At 34.7% G+C, this 24,504-nt stretch overlaps 2 protein-coding genes and 1 long non-coding RNA gene across 5 annotated transcripts in view; 1 reads left to right on the top strand and 2 right to left on the bottom strand.

The window, feature by feature from the left end:
• Positions 1–24,504, top strand: part of AstCC (Allatostatin double C) — a 121,974-nt gene that overhangs the window by 29,782 nt on the left and 67,688 nt on the right. The gene's annotated exons all lie outside the window — the stretch shown is intronic.
• On the bottom strand, positions 1,535–19,960 carry LOC141393107 (uncharacterized). Its single transcript, XR_012409999.1, has 3 exons — positions 19,861–19,960; positions 1,704–1,752; positions 1,535–1,628 (listed from the first exon to the last, which is right to left on the bottom strand). It is a non-coding gene; the product is annotated as an uncharacterized lncRNA (long non-coding RNA).
• The window catches only part of LOC141394440 (uncharacterized), a 326,009-nt gene continuing 322,945 nt past the window's right edge, over positions 21,441–24,504 (bottom strand). For all 3 annotated transcript variants that reach the window (XM_073968764.1, XM_073968763.1, XM_073968761.1), the window contains one exon: positions 21,441–23,836. In XM_073968764.1, coding sequence (XP_073824865.1) covers positions 21,694–23,836 — 2,143 coding nt within the window. In that variant the 3' untranslated portion in view covers positions 21,441–21,693. The remainder of the gene's footprint in view (positions 23,837–24,504) is intronic.

Here is a 24,504-nt window from a genome sequence, read left to right as displayed (position 1 = left end):
AAACAAATTCTTATAATTTTAGACACTCTTTCTTGTGTTCAGAAAAAAAGACTGCGACATTTCTAGGGATCAAAAAATTGGCTTGCTTGGCTAGGTATCTTTAAGCGAGTGCTTCAAAAATGTATCGAGCTGAGTGCATTTTTCATAACTCCGTGTGGACTGCATCGAAAGATGTATTGAAATCATAACTCTTTGCGTGATTTATATTTTGTGGTCATATGAAATTGTATGCTAGTGTGAACGCAAAAACTAAAAGTGGTATGGACTTTGACAAACATAAAGGATGTCGAATGGATAAAAGAAGTGACTGCTTATATGACATTGATAGATAGTGTAAACACCCTTTTAGTCATTTACCAGATATGACTTATGAGGTTTCTACACGGTATGTTTTTTAAGGTGTGAACAGAATGAAATACGCCACTTTTTTCACGCTCAGTTTCATGTAAAAGATTAAAGGCCAAGTACTACCTAACTCAAATACTGCCTAATTCATTTGAATTAGGTAGTACTTGGTCTTTAGTCTTTTACATAAAACTGAGCGTGAAAAAGCGGCGTATTTCATTGTGTTTCTACCTTTACATATATGTGCATACCCACTGTCACTTTTTACAAATCTGAATTTTGTACACATGGTGTGAACCATACAGAAATTTCAATGCATCAAAGTTTTATGTGCATACATAAGTATTTTTTTCGAAAAGAACGCGCTCTATTCTCGTCTGTACAACCAAAGGTAAACACCTTATTTGTTTGTACGCGATAACAACAACAGACATAAATAAAATTTTGCCGTGCAGAGACAGTTGCTATGCATGAATATTTAAAAAAAAAAAAACATATCGTGTAAAAACTGCATGTTGCGTGGCTTATCAAATTTATTTTTTTCTTCTCGTTATAAATAAATAAAAGAAATCCTTAACACCTTTTTTCACGTCTACACTCTAGCAGCCACAGATTTCAAAATGAACCCGAAAACGGCTAGTAGCTTGTCTGGAGGTAAAAAGATAATGCCAAGATCAGGTTTGTATTTGAAATCACCGACGTTATTATAGACGGGCGACAAAAAATACAACTCTGCTTCAGGATGGGGTTTAGTAGTACTGGTACCAAAGAAAAACAAATAAATTTTGAGAAAAATATAAAAAATCTAGGAAAAGAGGGAAAATGCGCGTCCCCCTAGGTCGTATAAAAGCAGCAAAATCAAGAAAAAAGAATTCATTTGGATTTTGGTGCGAGAAAAGTAAAGCCCGTTTACACCTGTATTTGAAATAACCTAGATAAAAAAGTACACTTTTATTGTGACGGATCTTTTTTTTATTGAAGACTGGAGAAAACGTGTGTTTTAATGCACATGTGTGTGTGATAAATCAAAGAATTATCGCCAACATCGCAAAAGGACCACGAACGTCGGCCTCCTCAACAAACATCTTAGAGGGGGTCGTCAGTAAATTTTCCTGTGCTACAATTTTTGTCACTGCTGGGAATTTGTTCATGACGGGAACCAATAGTGGGGAATCCCATATAAACCCTGCTGAGAAGGTCCCATAAAAAAAATCTGGCACGACCACAATATTTTATTCTTGAGGCCAGTGCTGATGTGGTTAATCTCCAAAACGAAAGAGCCCCTGGAAAGAGATAAAAAAACACAGACATTAACTTTCATGAAGCCAGGTAAAAAAAAGAATGATTAATTTACACACCTGATTTGTGTGAAATATTATTTTCGTGAACCCAATATAAAAAGAAAAACTGAAAATAAAAAAATAAGAAAATTCGTTAGTGAAATGTACTTATAAGGAAACAGGCACCACAATCCTAAATACTAGACTAACCTAAATTTATATATATTCGAGACTTGTATTTTATTTTATTATTATCGAAGTAATATTAAATTTGTTCGTAACTAGTTTAACTTGTAATGCTTTTTTATTGTGAGGATTATTAACAACCGAAAGTTCCTTATAGTGAGCGTAGGGTTACCCTAATTACTGAGAGTGTTGGTTTTGTTTTTTTGAGGATGTTGATCATCCTGTAGGACAATAAGTGAAAGTCCGTATCTCTTCTAAGAGAGCTCTTTCTTTTAGAATCGGTGTTAGTGGTCCATAATTTTTGGATATCAGTTTTAATTTAAGAAGAAATGATAACTTAAATAAAAAATGATTTTTATGTTTGATTTGATAAAAAAAAAAACAAAAAATTTGCTAGATTATAAATGAGAGAGGGAAGAAGGGAGGTATGTTAATGTAAGGTAAGTGTAGGTGGAGTAAGGGACCATTATAATTAATGATACCCGGAACCAAGGGTCAAGGTTGGGTGGGCAGAGTGGGGGAACAAACCCAGCAAGTTCCCTGGTCACATGTGTATGTAGTGTTTGTGTTGTATTTGTGTATGTTTTTTGTGTCTCCCCCTTTTAATTGTGCATCCCCTTGTGCTTGGTGGTAGGGTTGGAACCGACCCACACTGGTCGAAACCACTGATCTAGCGGCGCGAAAGTCAAAAAAATGAACTATAAAATTGCGAAATATTTTCCATTGTATCGATTACAGACACTTTGCAGACAAAGATTTTGTTTTTTCATTTTTGTTGTTGTAAATATTCAATCAGTTATTCTCTATCAAATACAAGAGTTTTTGTTGCATCAGATTTTAAAAAATTGTTGCAAAAAATTAACTTCATATTTGTTTAAATGTTAAATAAATTCGTAATGAAAATGGACTAGATAAATTTTTAATTAATAGCAGAGGGTGTGATTTAAATTATAAAAATTAGTTTTTGGTCTGGAGGTACTTAGTTATATAGCAATAAATTTTCAAAAAATTCAATTTTTTAGTGTTTTTATGGGTTATACGCGCTTGTTCCATAGAGTACATCTTGTAAACTTAGCCGAACTTAGGTCCGATTATTTTTTTGGGAATGGAATTGGACTCTCTGGATACTGAATAACCACATTCGGGCTGCAAATATTTGCAAATCTTTTGACGACTGTACTTTTAAAATAAGGGATTTTGCATGAAATTCATACAAATTTAGCTGTGCATTTGTATGGGAGCTAAATCAAAATATGGACCTATATTGAGAAATGTTTGCAATGAAGAGTTCTACCTCCGGATACACTATAATACCATATTATAGCTAAATATGTTATTAAATATGGGATAACAAGTAAAATTTCAACGAATCGGGGGTACCATAAAAGGGGCTACATCGAAACATAAATCCGTGTCGAAAATGTTTTGTAAGAAGATTTTATACGCAGTGAGAACACGGAATGCAAAATTACAGCCAAGTCATGAAAGAAATATTTTGTGACTACTAGGAACCCTAAGTACCAAATTACAGCTAATTTGCTACGAAATTGTGGCTTAAATCCTCAAAATACCGAAAATCGGAAGGTACCGTTATATGGGGGCTATACCAAAACATTAGCCGATATTGTTCATATTTGGCCCATTATTACCAAGCTGAGTTTGTGCAAAATTTCAGTGACGTATCTCAATTCGTTTGTAAGTTATGAATTTTGCGCCGCTAGATCAGTGCTTTCGACCACCGTGCGACCCTGGGAAGAGTTGGAAGAGCTATGCAGGCCACCACCAGAGCAGGTTTAGAGGCGGTATGTAACATGCATTAAGCAAGAATGCCATGCTTCTTATGTGTCGAGGCCTTAAGTTAGGCCACAGCTAACAGCTGATTACAATTTTTTTCTTGTTATGGCATATTCTGTCAAAAGCAGAATTGAAATTTTTTACTGTTGTTGACATCATGGTGGAATTAGAAGGTGTTACATCAAATCACGTCAAACGTCAAATTTGCTCACAGTAATGCATTATTGTGAATTGCTTGTTTACATTTCGTATGTGATTTTATTCACAATAACGCATTTTGACAACTGGTATGAAGATCAGCTGTTTTTGGCGTTACACCTTATTATTCCACCATGGTTGACATTATGCAATTATAAAGGTAGATGCATCGGTGAATTGTTCTAACAAAAGACTGCTTTAACACTATATCTTAAAATTGAAAACAAGGACAACAAATTTTATTCGCGTGGCTAAATTAAATTGTTGATTTTTTAATATGTAGTAATACCTGCGAATGAACGATTTGCCAAGTATTGATATTTATTGTAATTTGTTCTAAGAGTACGGGAACGGAAAAATTAGAAATATTGTAAAATTTCTAGCTGAAATGTCGCCGTATCTGCAGATCGAATGCCAACAATTACATTGTTAAGGCCAGAACAGAATCAATCGTCGCTTGCTTTCCCAAATGTCAAATTATAAAGGAATGCCAGAGCCTCTTTGCAAATCCGCCTGCGTTCCCATTTAGGAGGCTCGGACATTACTTTATAATTTGACATTTGGGAAGCAAGCAAAGCAAGCGACGATTGATTCTGTTCTGGCCTTAATTCTATTCTTTTTTACTTTTTAGTTTATATTTTAATCTTCTAAAGATCTTCCAGATGATTAATCTGCGATTCTTCCTAGACACAGTTACTTTATGTTAGGGATTCGCAGAAGATCTTTAGGTGCTCTCTTCTCGTTAAGCGATTGAAAAGTTAAAAAAGTGTTTGCAGGGAAGCAATCGAATGTCTGTGTGTGTCATTTTCATGGTTCACACATTCGCAACAGTTGCTGCAATTTTACGTTTTGACCCTCATTTTCACATTCTGCAGGGGTGGAAAAAACAGCAACAAACATGGGAAGAAAGGGTACAGAAAAGTCTTTTTGCGATGAATTCCTCCGTTTTAAACGAATATCTCGTATGAAAACATGAATCCCGCCAATTAGAGAATTTCCTTCAGCTGGTACAACCCAGCCAGAATATAGTTAATAGCTCTGTTCCAGAACTAAAAAGTGTTTACAATTTTTACCACTTTTACACATTTTGCGTTCCCGTACACAAAATTTATATGAAAATAGTTTACGACTTTTACAACTTTTACCACTTTATAAAGTACGGGAACAGGCCAAATATTTGGTTTGTTCCTGTACTGCAAGAATCTACTAATTTTTACTATTTTTTCCGATAACATAAAGGAAAAAATGTTATCGTTGTAAAAAATATTAGCTTCTTGCAGGTTCTGGAACCGAGCAATTATTTTAGTTGTAATGAAATTATGTCAATTTTGCGTCGTATGTTTTTTCATTTTTCATGGAGTTTTTTTTTCGAAATGTTTGCCTGTCTGGATGATTTTAATTCGAATTAATGGTCTGTTCCAGAACTGCAAGAATCTACTATTTTCTACTATTTTTCCGATAACATAAGGGAAAAAATTTTATCGTAGTAAAAAATAGTAGCTTCTTGCAGGTTCTGGAACAGAGCATAACCTATTATTAAAATTCACACACCTCTTTATATCATTAAAAATACACAATCTTATTTTTTATTACATACAATTCAATTTGTTTTGGTATATGAATAGTACATTTTTGTTCACAAAGCACGTTTGTTACAAAAATGTAGAAAAATGCAACATCATGGTTCACACATACGCAACAGTTGCTGCAATTTTACAATTCCGTTTTGACCTTCATTTTCACATTCTGCAGGGTTAGTAAAAAAGTAGCAAACATGAGTAGAAAACATACAATGAAATTATGGTAATTCTGCATCACGCATTTTTGGAGAAGTTTTTACTTGTATGGTTGATTTTCCGAATTAATCTATTTTTAAAATCCCGCACACATAGTTTTGAGCCTCTTTATTTCATAAAAACACACAAATTTATTTTTTTATTACAGCCAATTCAAATTGTTTTGATTAGTACATTTTTGTTCACAAAGTACTTTTTTTACAAATCTGCTAAAAAATGCAACCCATCTGTTAAACATAAGAAAAACGGTGAAAACGGAGTTGAAATATTGCAGCAACTGTTGCGAATGTGTGAACCATGAGAACCATGGAGTTATGATTTCACAACAGCTTCGTTCCAGTACTTTTTTAATGGTAAAATGTTCAAAAGAGAAAACTGTCAAAAATGAGTTCAACGGGAACGGTAAAATGGCAGAAACGTCAAATAATCTGGAACAAATGTCAAAGTCGGCGTGTCAGCGAATCGGAAGCCGGCAAACATGTTGCACATTTTTGCTCGCTCAAATTTGTCGTATAAAAAGTTTCTAAAGAGAAAGCCATACAGCGTCATTTTTGTTCAAAGAAAAGTGAACATTTTGCAACTTTTTTGGTTTACGGGAACGCATTTCGGGGAAAAATGTTCAAAATGTGTAAAAACTTTTTAGTTCTGGAACGAAGCTAACATCTTTCGATGTACTCCAACAGAGTTATGAAAAATGCACTCCGTTCGATACATTTTATAAGCAGTTGCTGTAGAGATCCCTACAGAAAAAACAGTCGGTAGATCCCTACACATTTCTTCAAAAGATAAACGAGAGTGTATACAATTCTAAGAATTTGTAATAAATTAAAGAAATAAATAAAAATAAAGAAATAACAACTTATGTTGCGAACATTATTGCGGTAATTCACGAGACGGAAATTTTTAATGGAGTGGAGTTGGAGTCCATGTCGAAAGCTGAGCTAGTGATGGGAAGGCAACATAAAAAACTTTAGGATGATAAAAGAAAATCAGATGCGCATGGATTAAATCGAAAACTTTTTTTTAATTTGTGTTCATATAATAAAGTTCTTTGTGTTCTTGTTTTACACAAATAACCCAACAAAATTTGAAGGAAGGGGTTCTATGCGATGACGTGATTTCATGGCATATTTTGCATTGGTTCAAAGCATGTCGTGAAAGATCCGATCTTTTCATTAGCATTTCAACCCATGCAAAGGAAGTCGTGAAAGATCCGATCTTTTCATCAGTATTTGAATCATTTGTACAGATCACTATACAAACAAACAAATAAGTCGATTTGTACATCCCTACAAGTAGCGACATCAAAACAAAAGAGTATACATTTCCAAAATTTTTGTTATAAAATTACAATTTTAATGTAGGTTCACGAACTAGAAATTCTTAAAGGAGTGCTTTTGGAGTCCATGTCGAAATCTGAACTGGTGATGAGAAGATAATAGTAAAGCTTTTGTAAGATGAAACAAAATCAGTGGCTGAGAGTGGATGAAGTAAACTCTGTTGCGGTGCAGCGGCGGTGATAAAATTGAAATTTTGGGTGTAAACTTTATGCTGATAAATTAGTTCTAGTTATTTCATGAATTTGTTTGAATTAATAAAGAGTTTGGTTTGTCATGAAAATCATATTTCAATACAGAATTTTCCATTTTCCAAACAAGACATGCAAATGTCATGCCAAAGGGTAGGTGAAAATGACATATCAAAGCATTGGTCAAAATGACATGCTTAGGATCCGACAATGAATGTCATCTTAAGATCCGAAAATGAATGTCATCTTATGGTGGTCACGCTCATATATAATTCATGAGTGAAAATGCTAAAAAGATGACATGCCAGATCACTTGCACCATTGAAGATTTTGCTTGGCATTGAAGATTTTGCTGGGAATAAATGCATTTTATTTATTTTGGTATATTTCGCAATGGCTTGCATTTTAATTGCATCTTTAGACAGACTAAAAATGCAATCCGAAGAACGCATATAAGTTAAATCCAAAGCACTGCATCTTAAGCAGTGATTTGGATCGAAAATGGAGTGCATCCTAGCTGTGTGCTGTGGAAGCAAATTGGAGTGCATTCTAGCTGCGCGCTCTCTTGTAAAATTCATAAGTGAATTCATAGGAAAATATGTACTCCAACGGCAAATGTACCGTACACTTGTAGTGATTCAACTGCATCCGCGGATGCTAACTTTTTGCTGAGTTTCAGCAATCGTACGGTTTTCATTTTTTTGCATTGAAAAGTTTGTGGTTTTGTTTTGAGAACGAAACGATTCAGACAAACTGACTTTGGGTGATTGGTAAGAAAATCGTTTTGTTTGTTGCGTTCATTGACAAACACTATATACAAATCCTAGAAATAAGAAAAGTTTATTTACATTTGCTTTTTGCGTCATTTGTTTATATACCCAGCAAAAAGTTTGCATCCGTTGCAGTTTAATCAGTACAAGTGTACAGTACAATTGCCGTTGGAGTACATCTTTTCCTATGAATTCACTTATGAATTTTACAAGAGAGCGCGCAGCTAGGATCAGAGATCATCAATGAGTTACTTGCCCCCGTAAGCCAATTGAGCACGCACAAGTTTTTTGGGCCTTTTGCTATTTTAACGCATGTGTTTTCTCGCACTCGGTATTTTTTCCACCACCACCAAAAATACTTGCGACGCATCAAGACCGTTGCTTGTGCGTAATAAGTAAAACAAGTATTCATCATATTTTGCACTGTTACAAAACTCGCAATCGTAGATAGTTTGCCAAGTGACTTATCAAGTGGAAGCACACACACAACACTACAAAAAATAAACAATTGTAATTTTATTTGTTGTTGTTTCGTTTGTGTATGCTTTTCTTTATTTGCTTGGAATGTTATGTGTGTTTTTGCATGTTCTTTTAACGTTTGAAAATCAGTGATCTTAGCTCTCATTCTCTCGGAGAGCACGAGACAATCGGTTGAATTACAAGGGTTGAAAACAATACTTGATGTGCAATGAGCAAAGAAGCATACGCAAGTGTCAAAAAATATCCATTTTTAAACAACTTATTTTTTGAGTGGCTAGCCACACTCGTACATATTTTGAGAATGGCAAGCAACACTTGCATTTATTTTTTAGAGTAGCAAGCCGCACATACGCTTGTTTTTCAGCATGTGGCTTATGAGTGTCAAAATCAGCTACTTGCGCACTTCTCTGGCTAGGATGCACTCCATTTTCAATCCAATCCACAGCTTAAGATGCAGTGCTTTGGATTGAATTTATATTCATTCTTCGGATTACATTTTTAATCAGTCTAAAGATGCAATAAAAATGCAAGCCATTGCGAAATATGCCAAAATAAATAAAATGCATTTATTATTTGTGTAAAACAAGAACTCAAAGAACTTTATTATATTTATTATATAAACACAAATTTTTTTATTATATAAACACAAATTAAAAAAAAAGTTTCCATTAAATTCAAAATTTTGGAAGTTGTGCATGTGGAGTTATGATTTCACTACACCCTTTGATGCAGTCCACACGGAGTTATGAAAAATGCACTCCGTTGGATACATTTTATAAGCAGTTGCTTTAGAGATCCCTACAAAACAAAAATAGTTGGTTGATCCCTACCCGCCGCTGCCGACATCATTTCTTCAAAAGAGAAGCGAGAAACAAGATTGTATATAATTCGAAGGATGTGTTATAAAATAAAAAATACAGACGAAAATTTTTAATGGAGTGGAGTTCATGTCGAAAGCTGAACTAGTGATGGAAATGACCTTTAGGACGATGAAAAACACCTTTAGGATGATGAAGCCAAATCAGTTGCTCTTAGATTGAATGGAGAACGGAGGAAATCCACTCAATTGCGATTGAATTTAATGGAAACTTTTTATAATTTGTGTTTATATATATAATAACGTTCTTAATATTATTGTTTTACTCCATGGTTTTACTCAAATAATAAATGCATTTTATTCATTCTGGGTTATTTCGCAATGGCTTGTATTTTTATTGCATCTTTAAACTGACTAAAAACACAATACAAAGAATGCCTTCAAATTCAATCAAATTTAATCAATCTAAAGGTGCAGTAAAAATGCAAGCTATTGCGAAATATCCCAGAATAAATAAAATGCATTTATTATTTGTGTAAAACAAGAATACAAAGAACTTTATTATATAAACACAAATTAAAAAAAAGTTTCCATTAACTTCAATCACAATTGAGTGTACATCCTCCGTTCTCCATTTAATCCAAGGTTTTTTTATGTTGCCTTCCCATCACTAGTTCAGCATTCGACAAGGACTCAAGCTCCACTTCATTTCCGTCTCGTAAATTACCACAAAAATGTTCGCAACTTTAGTTTGTATTTTTTTATTTTATAACAAATGTTTCGAAATATATTCACACTTGTTTCTCTTTTGAAGAAATTATGTCGGCAGCTACGGATAAGGATCAACCAACTGTATTTGTTTTGTAGGGATCTCTAAAACAACTGCTTATAAAATGTATCGAACGGAGTGTATTTTTCATAACTCTGTTGGACTACATCGAAAGATGTTGTGAAATCATAACTCCAATTGCACAACTTCCATTTTTTTTTGCTGGGGATATACCTAATTCCGTCACAAGTTTCAAATTTCATCAAAATTAGACATACAGGCTGCTCAAAACATTTGCAACTCAGATGCCTATGTATATCACATTCAATAAATTTTTAGCAACATTTTGAGTTTTGAAATATATATTTATTTTGTTATTTGATTGAGTTTTAATCCTATTTTGAAGGTTTAAAAATTATTATTCAGTTATAAACACTTATGTTACAAAAATGTGTGAAATATCAGAGGAACACATGTTTTCGCCTGCTCAAAACTTTTTCAACTCCGTGGTACGAATATCTAGTATGTAGTTAATTTTTGACAGGGGGAGGAGTGCATTTTATATCAAAGCTTTGCTAAAATGGTACTTTTGGAAAATTTTGGATGCAACGAAGTCCAAAAATAAACATAGGAACAACACAATATCTAAAACAGAGCTGGATACCGCGTAAAAAGAATAAAATCGCCATAAGATGTGGATGACCATATAAGCTTTGTTCCCGTACTTTTTAATAGTAAAACTCGTAAAAGAGAGAAAGAGAGAAAAATTGTTGTCACACAAAAGCTTTTTCAAGTTCCGGAACGCAAAAATGGAAAAAAAACGTCAAAAAAGTTGGAACAAATGTCAAAGTCGGCGTACCAGCCAATCAGATGCCGGCATCCATGTTACTATTTTTTACACGCTCAAATTGTCGAGTAAAAAGTTTTTAAAGAGAGCGTCATTCAGCGCCATTTTTATTTAAAGAGAAGTGAACATTTTACAACTTTTTTGTGTGGGAACGGGTTTTCGGGTAAAATGTGTAAAAGTCGTAAAAATTGTAAAAACTTTTTTGTTCTGGAACAAAGCTATAATTATACGAATTATTAAGCAGATCTTTCAGAGGTCATTTACGAAATCCACTCGATTTCAACTGTCAATTCCATTGGTTAAACGTCAAATGAAATCCAATGGATTTCAGATGAGATTTCATTTGACGTTTGAGCAATGGAATTGACAGTTGAAACCGAGTGGATTTCGTAAATGTAAACCTAGCATACGACTTAACGCCGATAAATCTATACAAACCCCTCCGATACATACAAAGGATACCGGTATACCAAAATAAGCAAATTTTGGGAAAACAGTAATTTCCTGGAAAATGGATTTTTTCATAGAAATTTTACAAAAAAATGTGTGGTATTGTTTTTTGAGTAGTTAAACCGAGTATTTCTAGTCGAATATAATCAACAATTAAGTTATATGACTTGAAAAAAAAATGTAGGTAGGAAGATAATAGAATTTGTCCCCTTATACAAACAAGTTGACCCAAAATGTAGAAGGTGTTTTACGAGTATATTGCCCTGGAGGGACAGAAATGGTACTGGATGCATGAGGTCGAGACATTTATCAGATCCAAGAACTAACCGGAGTGATAACATGTCAAAATCGCACCATGTACACACCAGAAGTTTCGTATAAGAGGGTGTTTTGGCATAATACTGCCACTAAACGCATATATAACCACGTAAAACTAGTACTTTTTTGAAAATATGTTTAAGTTCTTATCGGACCCGATCATCTTAAGTAATCTAAATTCATATAGGAGGTTCCGGGACTCTAATATGGCTATAGACTATTAAATGTCGAATAAAACCTTGGTATTTAACAATTATCCTTAGAGCACAGGACTCCAAAGGATATATTAATTTATTTATTGATCATTACGAATGCGGTAAAACCATTAGCTACAAAAACCACCAGCTTATACATTAATATAAATGATTAGAGTGAAGCATGATGAAATTATAAGGTGGCGTAAAACGGCCAGCTGATTGGTTTCAATCTGTCAAATATTTTGTTATTGTGAATAAATTGTATGAAAACGTAAACAAACATTTTTACATATTGAAGAGTTTTCGGCCAAAATAGAGTTGTTGTTGTGCTACTTACGTGACCTGTTAAATAGATCTTGGAGTGAAGGTTATTATTTTACTTATATGATTAAATTATTTCTTTTAATAAAATTGAAGATGATATCAATATTGCTTATATTAACAGTTTTTAACAAGTTAAATCCATTATTTTGAAAAATGATCGTTGTTGTTGAGATAGTAATCTGCATGATTGGAGAATATGTTTGACGTCGACGATAGCGTTACATTTGGGACATTTGTTGTCAGTGTTTTTATTAATTAGGTATTGATGAGTTAAGATACTATGACCCAGGCGTAATCTAGAGAATGTTTTGATTTTCTTTTTTTTCAACGTTTTTTGTTGAGTGATTTAAGATCGAGGCTTTCAATAACACTGTGCAACATTTTTAAGGTAATCTTGTGCAAACAATTTGAGCTGAGGATTTTTAAAGTACATAACCAAACGACGAAACCCCTAGTTGGGTTTTGTTGTGTCTGATCCAGCTTGGATTTTATGGCCCCATCTAAACATGGTTATATATTGACTTTTTAAAGCAATTTTGGGCTATATCTCTGAAAGCTATGTGAATCTTCATCTTACCTCTGAACCAAATTTGTTGATAAGGACAGGAATAAAATATTTCGAGAGATAATGAACTGAAAATACCACATGTATTGCCTCTAATTTTATAAAATATCGAAAATTTCCATAATTTATAATTATTTCGCACCATATCTCCAAAACAGTTAATTTTTTCTTAAAATTTTCTTTTGGAAAATATTCTTTGGAATATATGTATTAAACAACTCTTCAGAACATGCCATTGTTGTAAATTGCTTCTATACGTTGTTTTCAGTATATTTTTCAACGACGATTTAATAAATATTTCAATAACGTGGTGAAATCCGAAATGAGAGAATAAACTGTTGGTGTGAAATGTGTTTCAAATACGTGTTGTAAAAGATACGATGCAAAATACCGCTGAATTTTAGAGTTTTAGTATGTTCTGAAGAATTGCTGAAAACTTTATTTGGAAGATTTTTGCAAATGTTACTTGGTTCAACCCCCAATACAAATTTTGTATATTTTATCGATTTTAATGCACATAGAACATTGGTGGCGTTTATTTAATTGGGATAGCTATTACAATTTTGATTTTTCAAAATAGTCTGGCTTAATCCCTTTTGTTGTTTTAATATTTAAAACAACAAGTTTATTAGTGGAGAAGGTTTGGCATTGTTCGCCAAGGGGTAAGGCAAGGAAGACTAGTTTCGATCCACGCCACTGGATCTCATCAGTTCCCTTTGTTTCTTATTTGTGGATATTCTCCACCGAAGTTATTTTTCAATAACTTCTGGAGTGGAAGAAGAATTGCTGAAAACTTTATTTGGAAGATTTTTGCAAATGTTACTTGGTTCAACCCCCAATAGAAATTTTGTATATTTTATCGATTTTAATGCACATAGAACATTGGTGGCGTTTATTTAATTGGGATAGCTATTACAATTTTGATTTTTCAAAATAGTCTGGCTTAATCCCTTTTGTTGTTTTAATATTTAAAACAACAAGTTTATTAGTGGAGAAGGTTTGGCATTGTTCACCAAGGGGTAAGGCAAGGAAGACTAGTTTCGATCCACGCCACTGGATCTCATCAGTTCCCTTTGTTTCTTATTTGTGGATATTCTCCACCGAAGTTATTTTTCAATAACTTCTTCAACAAGAAACTTTTTATACCCAAACATCAATCGTCAGCTCGAAGTATAAACGTCAACAATGAAGAACCTTCAATGAGAAGTTTTTCTTTGGTAACCTAACACAACTCCGACGAAAGTGTTTACGAAACAAAGCAAACCTTCTTCCACTCGTATGTGTCGTTGATTTTTCAACAAATGCACATACCCAAATGCTGTTTGGTAGCTTATATACCAACAACACACAAAACCGTGCCAGTGTTTCTCAAATAGAACATTGGTGGCGTTTATTTAATTGGGATAGCTATTACAATTTTGATTTTTCAAAATAGTCTGGCTTAATCCCTTTTGTTGTTTTAATATTTAAAACAACAAGTTTATTAGTGGAGAAGGTTTGGCATTGTTCGCCAAGGGGTAAGGCAAGGAAGACTAGTTTCGATCCACGCCACTGGATCTCATCAGTTCCCTTTGTTTCTTGTTTGTGGATATTCTCCACCGAAGTTATTTTTCAATAACTTCTTCAACAAGAAACTTTTTATACCCAAACATCAATCGTCAGCTCGAAGTATAAACGTAAACAAAGAAAAACATTCAATGAGAAGTTTTTCTTTGGTAACCTAACACAACTCCGACGAAAGTGTTTACGAAACAAAGCAAACCTTCTTCCACTCGTATGTGTCGTTGATTTTTCAACAAATGCACATACCCAAATGCTGTTTGGTAGCTTATATACCAACAACACACAAAACCGTGCCAGTGTTTCTCAAATAGAACATTGGTGGCGTTTATTTAATTGGGATAGCTGTTACAATTTTGATTTTTCAAAATAGTCTGGCTTAATCCCTTTTGTTGTTTTAATATTTAAAACAACAAGTTTATTAGTGGAGAAGGTTTGGCATTGTTCGCCAAGGGGTAAGGCAAGGAAGACTAGTTTCGATCCACGCCACTGGATCTCATCAGTTCCCTTTGTTTCTTGTTTGTGGATATTCTCCACCAAAGTTATTTTTCAATAACTTCTTCAACAAGAAAATTTTTATACCCAAACATCAATCGTCAGCTCGAAGTATAAACGTAAACAAAGAAAAACATTCAATGAGAAGTTTTTCTTTGGTAACCTAACACAACTCCGACGAAAGTGTTTACGAAACAAAGCAAACCTTCTTCCACTCGTATGTGTCGTTGATTTTTCAACAAATGCACATACCCAAATGCTGTTTGGTAGCTTATATACCAACAACACACAAAACCGTGCCAGTGTTTCTCAAATAGAACATTGGTGGCGTTTATTTAATTGGGATAGCTGTTACAATTTTGATTTTTCAAAATAGTCTGGCTTAATCCCTTTTGTTGTTTTAATATTTAAAACAACAAGTTTATTAGTGGAGAAGGTTTGGCATTGTTCGCCAAGGGGTAAGGCAAGGAAGACTAGTTTCGATCCACGCCACTGGATCTCATCAGTTCCCTTTGTTTCTTGTTTGTGGATATTCTCCACCGAAGTTATTTTTCAATAACTTCTTCAACAAGAAACTTTTTATACCCAAACATCAATCGTCAGCTCGAAGTATAAACGTAAACAAAGAAAAACATTCAATGAGAAGTTTTTCTTTGGTAACCTAACACAACTCCGACGAAAGTGTTTACGAAACAAAGCAAACCTTCTTCCACTCGTATGTGTCGTTGATTTTTCAACAAATGCACATACCCAAATGCTGTTTGGTAGCTTATATACCAACAACACACAAAACCGTGCCAGTGTTTCTCAAATAGAACATTGGTGGCGTTTATTTAATTGGGATAGCTGTTACAATTTTGATTTTTCAAAATAGTCTGGCTTAATCCCTTTTGTTGTTTTAATATTTAAAACAAAATCAACGACACATACGAGTGGAAGAAGGTTTGCTTTGTTTCGTAAACACTTTCGTCGGAGTTGTGTTAGGTTACCAAAGAAAAACTTCTCATTGAAGGTTTTTCATTGTTGACGTTTATACTTCGAGCTGACGATTGATGTTTGGGTATAAAAAGTTTCTTGTTGAAGAAGTTATTGAAAAATAACTTCGGTGGAGAATATCCACAAATAAGAAACAAAGGGAACTGATGAGATCCAGTGGCGTGGATCGAAACTAGTCTTCCTTGCCTTACCCCTTGGCGAACAATGCCAAACCTTCTCCACTAATAAACTTGTTGTTTTAAATATTAAAACAACAAAAGGGATTAAGCCAGACTATTTTGAAAAATCAAGATTTTAATGCACTAGATGGAGTTTCCTTTAAGTGGTCTGTTACAAAATAATTAAAAAAACTGCAGTTTTAGTCCGGTTTAGATGAGGCCTGGATCTGACAGGACAAACCCTACTAGGGTTTTTGTAGTCTCAATGTGTACTTTCAAAAAATGCATACCAGAAGTTGTTTGCATTTTCAGTGTTGCATAGTGTAATTGTATCTGTTATTATTGGCGCGTTGCATGCATGTTTTGCGGCATTGTCTGCTAAAATGTTCCCTGGTAAGCCTACATGACCAGGAATCCAAGCTATTTTGATTTTATTTTTGTTAGATATAAGATATGTTTGCGATGGTTTTGACTGCAGACAAACTATCAGTTAAAATGACGGTTTTGCCATTGGTATGTGTAGTGATGGTTATGGCTTCCAAAATTCCCGCCACTTCACCAGTGAAAATGGAGCAATATTGTGGCAAAACTTTGGAGGCTAATATATCACTAGCATTATTTACCACTGCATATGCGGTGGAACTGTTGTTTTTTGTGCCATCCGTATATAGCGTTTTCCAGTTGTTGTGCCTGGCAATGAGTTTATTAAAATGAGCGATAAATACTTCGTTAGGGGTATTATCTTTCTTCTATAAAGATAGAGACACGTCACATGATTTCTCCGAGAAGAACAAACAGGATGTTTTCAGGTGTATGTTGTTACTTTTTCCTTGAAGTTTAAAATGTTGTTGTGAATACATTGGTATATGACAAAAGGTGTTCTGGGTATCCGTTTTGATGAGATTACTTTGGACACGTCTTCATCTATTACTGAAGAATTCATAGCAAGGATTTTTGGCAATAACCTATTCATGCACACGCTAAATCTTTCCTCTAGAGAAGGTAAGCCAGATTCAATAAACAATATTTTTATACCCTCAGCATTTATGCTAACGAGGGTATATACACTTTCATACGGGCAAAATGTGCCTCATCGAAATAATGGTTTTAGACCCCAAGTATTTTTGGACGAAATGTGTTTTAGACAATTTGGAGTCGATTGAGCAATCTCCGTCCGTCTGTCTGGCTGGCTGGAGCGCACGATAACTCTCGAACGGATCAACCGATTCAGTCCAAAATTTGGCTTTCGCAATATTTCGTCCAAACTTAGTTTAAGTTTGAAGATGGGTTCTATCGGTTCACTCCTACCGGTACCTCCCCCACAAAAGTTTGAAAATGTTCGGAAAATTTGTGCGCCCGATTACTCTTGAAGGGAGTCACCGATTAGATGAGGTTCCAATATGGACTCAATCGGTTCACTCCTTTGGGTACCTCCCACATAAAATTTCGGAGAAGTTCAGTTTGCGACCTGTTCTTGAATCGCTTCGTTTTTTGTTGTAGCAACTTGTATTCACTTGCCCCATACGACGGTACAAGTTTAATCAGGGGCAGGTCCATACTTCCTGAGAAAATAGCCTGAAAGATTCAAAAAACCCCTGTGACGCCGTGTGTAGTTGTTGGACCTCAAGATAACTCTCGAAAGGACCTGCCAATTCGGTGCATAATTTGGCCTTCAAAATATTTTGTGAAAATATAGTTTATGTTCGAATATAAGCCATATCGGTCCACTCCTTCAGGTACCTCCCCCACAAAACTTCAAAAATGTTCGGAAAAATTGTGCGCACTATAACTCATGAAGGGAGTGACCGATTTGGTCCATACTTTACACATCGTAATATATCTACCAGGTATAGATCATGTCCGAATATACACTGTATTTGTCCACTTTTTCGGGTACCTGCCACACAAAATTTCGGATAAGTTCACTTTAATACCTGCTCTCGAATCACTTTGATTTTTGTTGAATCAACTTGCATTCGCTGTCTCCATTACGGGGGTAAAATCTTTATCAGGGGCAAATCCATACTGTTTGAGAAAACAGCCCGAAAAGTGTAAAAAATCCCTATGGCACCATATGTAGTAGCTGGAACGCATGTCAACTCTCGAAGCTTTGAGCTTTTATCCTAGTCCATATTTTTCTCGGGAAGTTCATATGCCCAAAATTCTGAAACCCCCCTAAATACATAGGTTTTTTGAGAACAAAGTATTTTAAGTCACAAAAGCTGAGGGTATATCTCTGTCGGCAAAGCCGAATGATACTTTTTTACTTGTTAATATATTTTTTTACTGCATAGGTATTTAATAATGTTTCACCAAGCAGTTAGTTATTTTTTTAATTTCAGTATATGATTAATAGGGTTATGACTTTTTTACAACCTCATATTCCTGTATCATAGCGTGATGAGTTTTGCCATAAGATTACATAAAATCATAATTATAAGGTGATTCGGTGAAAAAACCTCACGCACAAAATGATTTTAAAATTTGAATTTATCAAAATTATGGAAAATTTTTTGAAGTCACTTTAAGCAGATATACAATTGAAAATAAACTTTAGACTCACATGAGATAATTACACTGACATAACATTTATTTTTCACTAATTTTCTTCAATTCTGAAAATCGTAAAAATATCGAAAACGCTTTTATTTAAAAATACCATTTTTTTAACAAAAAACAAAAAAATTAAAATTTTTTCAAAGTGGTTTGTGTATGACCTTTTTCAATATTTGAATGAAATAAACATTATTATAGTTATTAGTAGGCTTATATTTATTCATTCGTGCAACAAAAAATAAATTTTGAAAAAAAAAAATTTTTCATTTCATACATTTTTTCAAAAAATAATTTTTTTAAAATCGATTTGTGCGTGAACTTTTTTTATATTTCAATGGAATAAACGATAGCGTAGTGATTATTAGGCAAAAGTTCATTCATCCCTGCTACAGGAAATCATTTTTGAGAAAAAATGTCAAAAAGTCATAACCCTAATGATTAATCCATGTGTAATATTTCTCAAATATTATGTCGAGGATTTTCAATTCGCTGACATAAGGGAAAGATATATTAATGACTACAAAATCATTCGGTTTACATTGTTGTTTTCGGCAGATGTGAAGTCTAGCTGATTTTGAAGAAGATATTTTAGATTCTGAAATTTTGCACCAATTATGAATGTCTGAAATTATTTTAGTAAACGTGTCATTGGTAATGTTGTTGTCCTTTTGTTGGCTTAAAATATAGACGTTATCTGCGTAAAGACAGTGACATATTTTGTTGTATCTATTGATAATATTGCTTATTTGTTTGAAGGCGATTTGAAAGAGAGTTACGGAGAGTGGTGATCCTTGGGGTATCCCATTTTGCAAGGTAAAGCTGTTGGAGCAGATGTTGTTAATTTTCACCGGAAATTTTCGTCCAGCCCCAAGATTTTAAGGAATCCATAATCACATGAATATCACATTGATAATCAGCTGTTTTTGCCGTTGTACCTGTATCATTGTGCCATGAATAATACGCTCCATTAATTTTGAGGGACATGTAATAATGAAATTGGCCTATATCCAGAAAAATCAGTTCTGTTCTTATTTGGTTTTGGAAGATCAACGACATGAAAAAGGTATTATTCCGGAATCAAAGACACGATTATATGAAGAATAAAGCTTTTCCTTGCCATCACTGGAGATATTTTGCAGCATCAAATAGGGAGTACGATCATGACCAGGCGTATTACCTTTTAATTTTTTTTGAAGCCATGGATAATTTCGAAAAGTTAATTGCATTTTCAATACTGAGGCGCGCGCACTAATTTGTGGCAGTGTTATTAAAATGATTAGGAATGTTATCTTTTGTTTGTCTCTATGGCTGTAAATGTGTGTGACGTGTTGCGGTTTAACATTCTATTGACCTTGTTCCATATGTTAGAGAGGGGAGCATCTCTGCTAATGGTGTTTGTAAATTTTATAAAACAAGCGATTTTTTGCTTACTTGCATTCGTATCTGAATTTAGCGTTAGCCTTTTTGTAGAGGATTAAGTTGCTTGTTGTGGGGAATCTACGAAAAATTCGATAGGTTTTAATTTTATTCCATTTAGATTTTTCAATGGAATACATTTATTTGATGCCGTGCGTATTACTTTGGTGATTGTTGCATTTATTTTATTTGGATTGCCTACGAATGATTTGCCGGTTAACGCCATGTCTACAACAGAACTATACTGTTTTGATGTCGACCAGGAATAACTTGTATTGACCTTAGTTATGATAGGAAAGTGGTCGCTGCTATAAAGGTTATCAATAGTCTCACTAGACCAGCGTCAGGCAAGAGATCGCACTCGTGCTCTCAGTAAACGCCCAGCAAACACAATGTCGGATGTCCGACTCGTCTGCTCAAAGTCGGAAGTTTTTTCCGACGCGTCTGACCGACTTCGGTCCGAACTCTTTCCGGTTAGTCTGACGAACTTTTTCCCTCTCTCTCTCTCTGAAGGGATTTTTTTCTATTTTCTTTTGTGCTGCTTTGGCAATATTCATTGTAAATAAACAGAGAGACAACAATTGTACATGTTTTGCGCTCGCACATTGTAGACAAATTGTAAATGTGTAATTATTGATGAGCCGACGTTGATGAAGTACGAATGAAAAAATGAGATCAATGGGAGAACAAATTTGGTTCATTTTCGCTATGCGTGTTGATGCATGGTAGTGTTTAAAGATCATTCATAGTGAACCGTTGTATACATATCTGTTTATTTTTATGAAATTAATGAAAGCGAAGATTTTCTTCGTAAAACTTCAGCACTATTCCGTGGAAAGTCATATGTTTTATACCTTTATATTGCCAAAGTTAAGTTTCTTAATACTTTTATGTATGTGAAGACATATATTAATATATAATTGTTTTATATATTTCATAGATCCTGTTGATGAATTTGTTGTTCTCCACTGTTGGTTTTTTTCTATAAAGTGGCGCCCGAACATTTATTTTACAGCCTAAGATGATATTAAAACCTTTAATATGTTTTGTAGATGAACAAACATTTAAATGCAATGATTTTAATTTTTCATGAATTAACTGCGTAGTTTTAAAATTTTTAAATAATAACAACAAATTCTTTTCGAATGCTTGTAAATAAATCAGAAATTCATACGATAGTTCATCAGACTTCGGACCGAATTCGGTCCGAAAGACGTCCAAAACATCCGAATTTCATAAGATTTTACTTCCGAATTCGGACCGATATCTTTCCGAACGTCGGTTAATAAATCAGAAATTCATACGATAGTGCATCAGAATTCGTTCCGAATTAGGTCCGAAAGTCTGCAAAAACCGATTTCCATCCGAGTTTCGGCCAGAGAACACGTCAACCACGTCATAGGACTTTTGGTCAGAGTTCGGGCCGAACTTGCATCCGAACTCGGATGTTTTTTCGGATTTTGGTTTGCTGGGCGGTGGTTCTCTCTCCACACACACAATTTAACTAATTGAAAAAGCATGCACTCACACAATGACACCCCCAAAAGTTGCCTATCGCTGATTCAAACTACTGGATAAAATAAGTAAAATCCATGTTTTGTATAACAAATTAATTATATGTGTGCTTCATCTTCATTTTTAATTTTTATTGAATCTAATCTTAAGGCTTCAGTTACACAATTATGCTGTGATGAAAGTCTTTATATTTTTGTAAGTACTAAATATGTAAGTATGTATCTATTAATGTAAAATGAATGTAATGTTAAAGTTAATTTTTAGTTTTTAATTGTTTTAAAGTTGGCAGCTTAATTAACAACGTAATTAGTTGGTTGGTTAGGTGTCGTCGATTTATCTGTGACAGTAACAAAACATTTTTAAGGCATAATCATCGATGCAATAGCTCTGACTGCTGTATAAATTTATACGGCTTATAGTGCCGGTCAAAGCAGTTCCGTAATTGGTGTCTAACCGGACCGTTGACTCGAACAAGCCTAGTCCAGGTTTTGTTTGCAAGCGCAAAGTGATGTCAATAGTGTAGTCGCTTATGCCGAGCTCTTTGACAATTTTATGATGGGGCTGGGCGACAGTCGCATCCGTAATTGAATTTAAATACAATACTCGACATTGTGGATGATCTTTTAAACGGTCGTTGATTAGTTTAACAATGTATCGAGCGGCCCTCTGGACTCTGGCATCATTTGTGGGCAACTCCTGTCGCTGGTGACAACTACACCAGTGTGATGCGATTCCAGCGTTTTCGCAAGTGCGATTAATTGGAATGGGCAGGAAGAGGCTAATGCTGCGTGGTAAATTTGTGTCCGGATCATAAAGTTCGGCGGTACGCTTACAAAGACGATTAGCTTTGAGCTGTCGCAGGTCCAACAGATCGAACATTGTGGCATGCAAATCGAAGGGTGTTGTCAAACGTTTGGCGTTCAATTCCATGTTAGCCATTGCTTCAGGATACTTTTGTTTGAACCACGACGGATATAAGGCAATTAGAAGTGGCAGCCGTTCCTCCATCATACCTTGATATGTTTTGCGAAATGAACCCCAGCGTATGCCGTGGTCACTCATCAGTAGCACCATGGTACGATTGAGAACGCCGGTCGACTCAAATGTCGTCAGTAATGCCTTGAGGTCCTCATAGAGCAAAATTGGCATGTTGAATAGGTCATGGGTCATTGTTACGGCCCAAAAGAAAGCGAAAAACTTTTCTCTAGTTATCAGTGGTAACAACTTGCGTATGTATTCGAACAGGACATCGACTGTCCGTCGACCACCCATGCACAATGCTACATTCACTGTTTTCTCGTTCGCGATATAACGTTCCATCTCGAGTAGTATAGGACGCAAGTAAAAATCCGTTGGTTTCTTCTTGAATCCGGACTGTTGACGATTAAAGAGGCTTAAGTAGCCAACATCTTCGCCATAGATTGTTTTGTATCCAGCTGCCTTGAAACGTTTCCAAATAAGTGAACACTTATCATAAACACTGGAACGACCCTTAGGTGGTCCCAAACAAGATATGTCCAGTTCTTCAGCGTCGAGCCCTGTCAAGGTGGGTATTAAATTTGGATAAGTGTTGTCACCCACTTTATTGTAACCCCAAAATTCTATGTGGTTGAGATTGCGGTGTATGTAAGAGGCACTTGAGTGCATTTGACGCAGAAAGTTCAAATGTGATACACTATCTATGCCCAGAATCATCACAGAAATTGGACTGTCGCTCGGATTCTCTTCTGGAATTTTATCAGTCTTTCTCTCGTTCGTTGAATGGGAGTTTTCTTTGGATTCAACCGAATTCTTAATGAACTTCTCTGTATTGTCATGTTCGGGGGCCATCGTCTGGTTAATTGTCTCATTGTCATATTGAACAAAAAAATGAAAATCTTTATAGATGCTTTGCAGTTGCATGTTCCAACATTCAACCATTACAAACTCTATGTCGGACTTAAGAGTTATTTGTCCATGCAGTTCTAACTTGAAAGGGACGGGCTCCAAATTTTTGTTACGCTGATCATCGATACGAACAACTTCACTGTAATTGCACGAGATGTCATTCACACTTTTCACCTCATATATTGCTGCAATCTCTTTTTCGTGCATATTCAGTTCCAAGCTATGCTTGCCGAAGGTGCGTAGTAAAGCTTTCTTACAGGTGAAATTTCTAGGTCTATACATGAACTGTATTATATTGTCATCGGTTACAGGGAAGTAAGGCATTCGACATCCCGGCAGATCAATAAAGTAGGCCTGTGTGATATTGTAGTCTGCATCGATTCGAGCTATAAACTCAAAACGATCTCTCAAATGTATTAGTTTCGTCTTCAAGTTGAAGTCAATAAAGATGTAGGAGAAGAAACACAGAAGGAGTATGACAAAAATGATCTTCTTGAAATGTTTTCGTTTTTTTGTCATGTTGTAGTAGCGATAATAAAATTGAAGATCTCTTTTGGTCATATACCGTGGATCCAGTAAATATTTCCCCCTGAAAATAGAGAAAAAAATAGAGGAAATTAAAACGATATTGCATTGTATTTGTAAAGGTTTACAAATAAGCCCTCTACAATTCAATAGTAACAGTTTTAAAGCATTTGTACGTTTGTAATTGTAAATTTGTATCTATTCATATTTTCTATTGTGATTGATCCATTGAATTTTAAAGTTAACTGGCAAAATGCAACCATGTAAATTATTTATTCTACTACAACTCATTATTGTTCATTACTACTAAAATTCATAGCTCTGTGCTAGACGTATTGACGCATCTCATAAGTAGCACTTAAGATGGTCAACAATCTATCGCGTTATATAACTATCAGATAAGATCACAATGAGTGATCTCCATTCTAGCACGTTATGTAACTATCAGATAAGATCACAATGAGACAATTTGCTCATCCGGCAGTCTACATCAATCCTCGCTTGTGTTTTCCTGTACAATCTACACCAGATTGTTATAAAAGTATATTTTACGGGGCACCAATATGTGAGGGAAGGCAGACCGTTTATTGGAGGACCAAAGGTCATCTTAGAGACAATGGATCTGATGGATCAAATATGTAACGCATACAGCAATGTTTATTGTAATACTCATATTGTCCGACCTGGTATAGACCTTTATCATATAAAACAAGTAAGAACTGCATTAAGTTC

Source organism: Musca autumnalis, unplaced genomic scaffold (genome assembly GCF_047663935.1).
Source record: "Musca autumnalis isolate F117 unplaced genomic scaffold, ASM4766393v1 scaffold_2, whole genome shotgun sequence".
NCBI lineage: Eukaryota > Metazoa > Arthropoda > Insecta > Diptera > Muscidae > Musca > Musca autumnalis.
The sequence above is the reverse complement of the archived record's forward strand: the minus strand, read 5'-3'. Positions and strand labels throughout refer to the sequence as shown.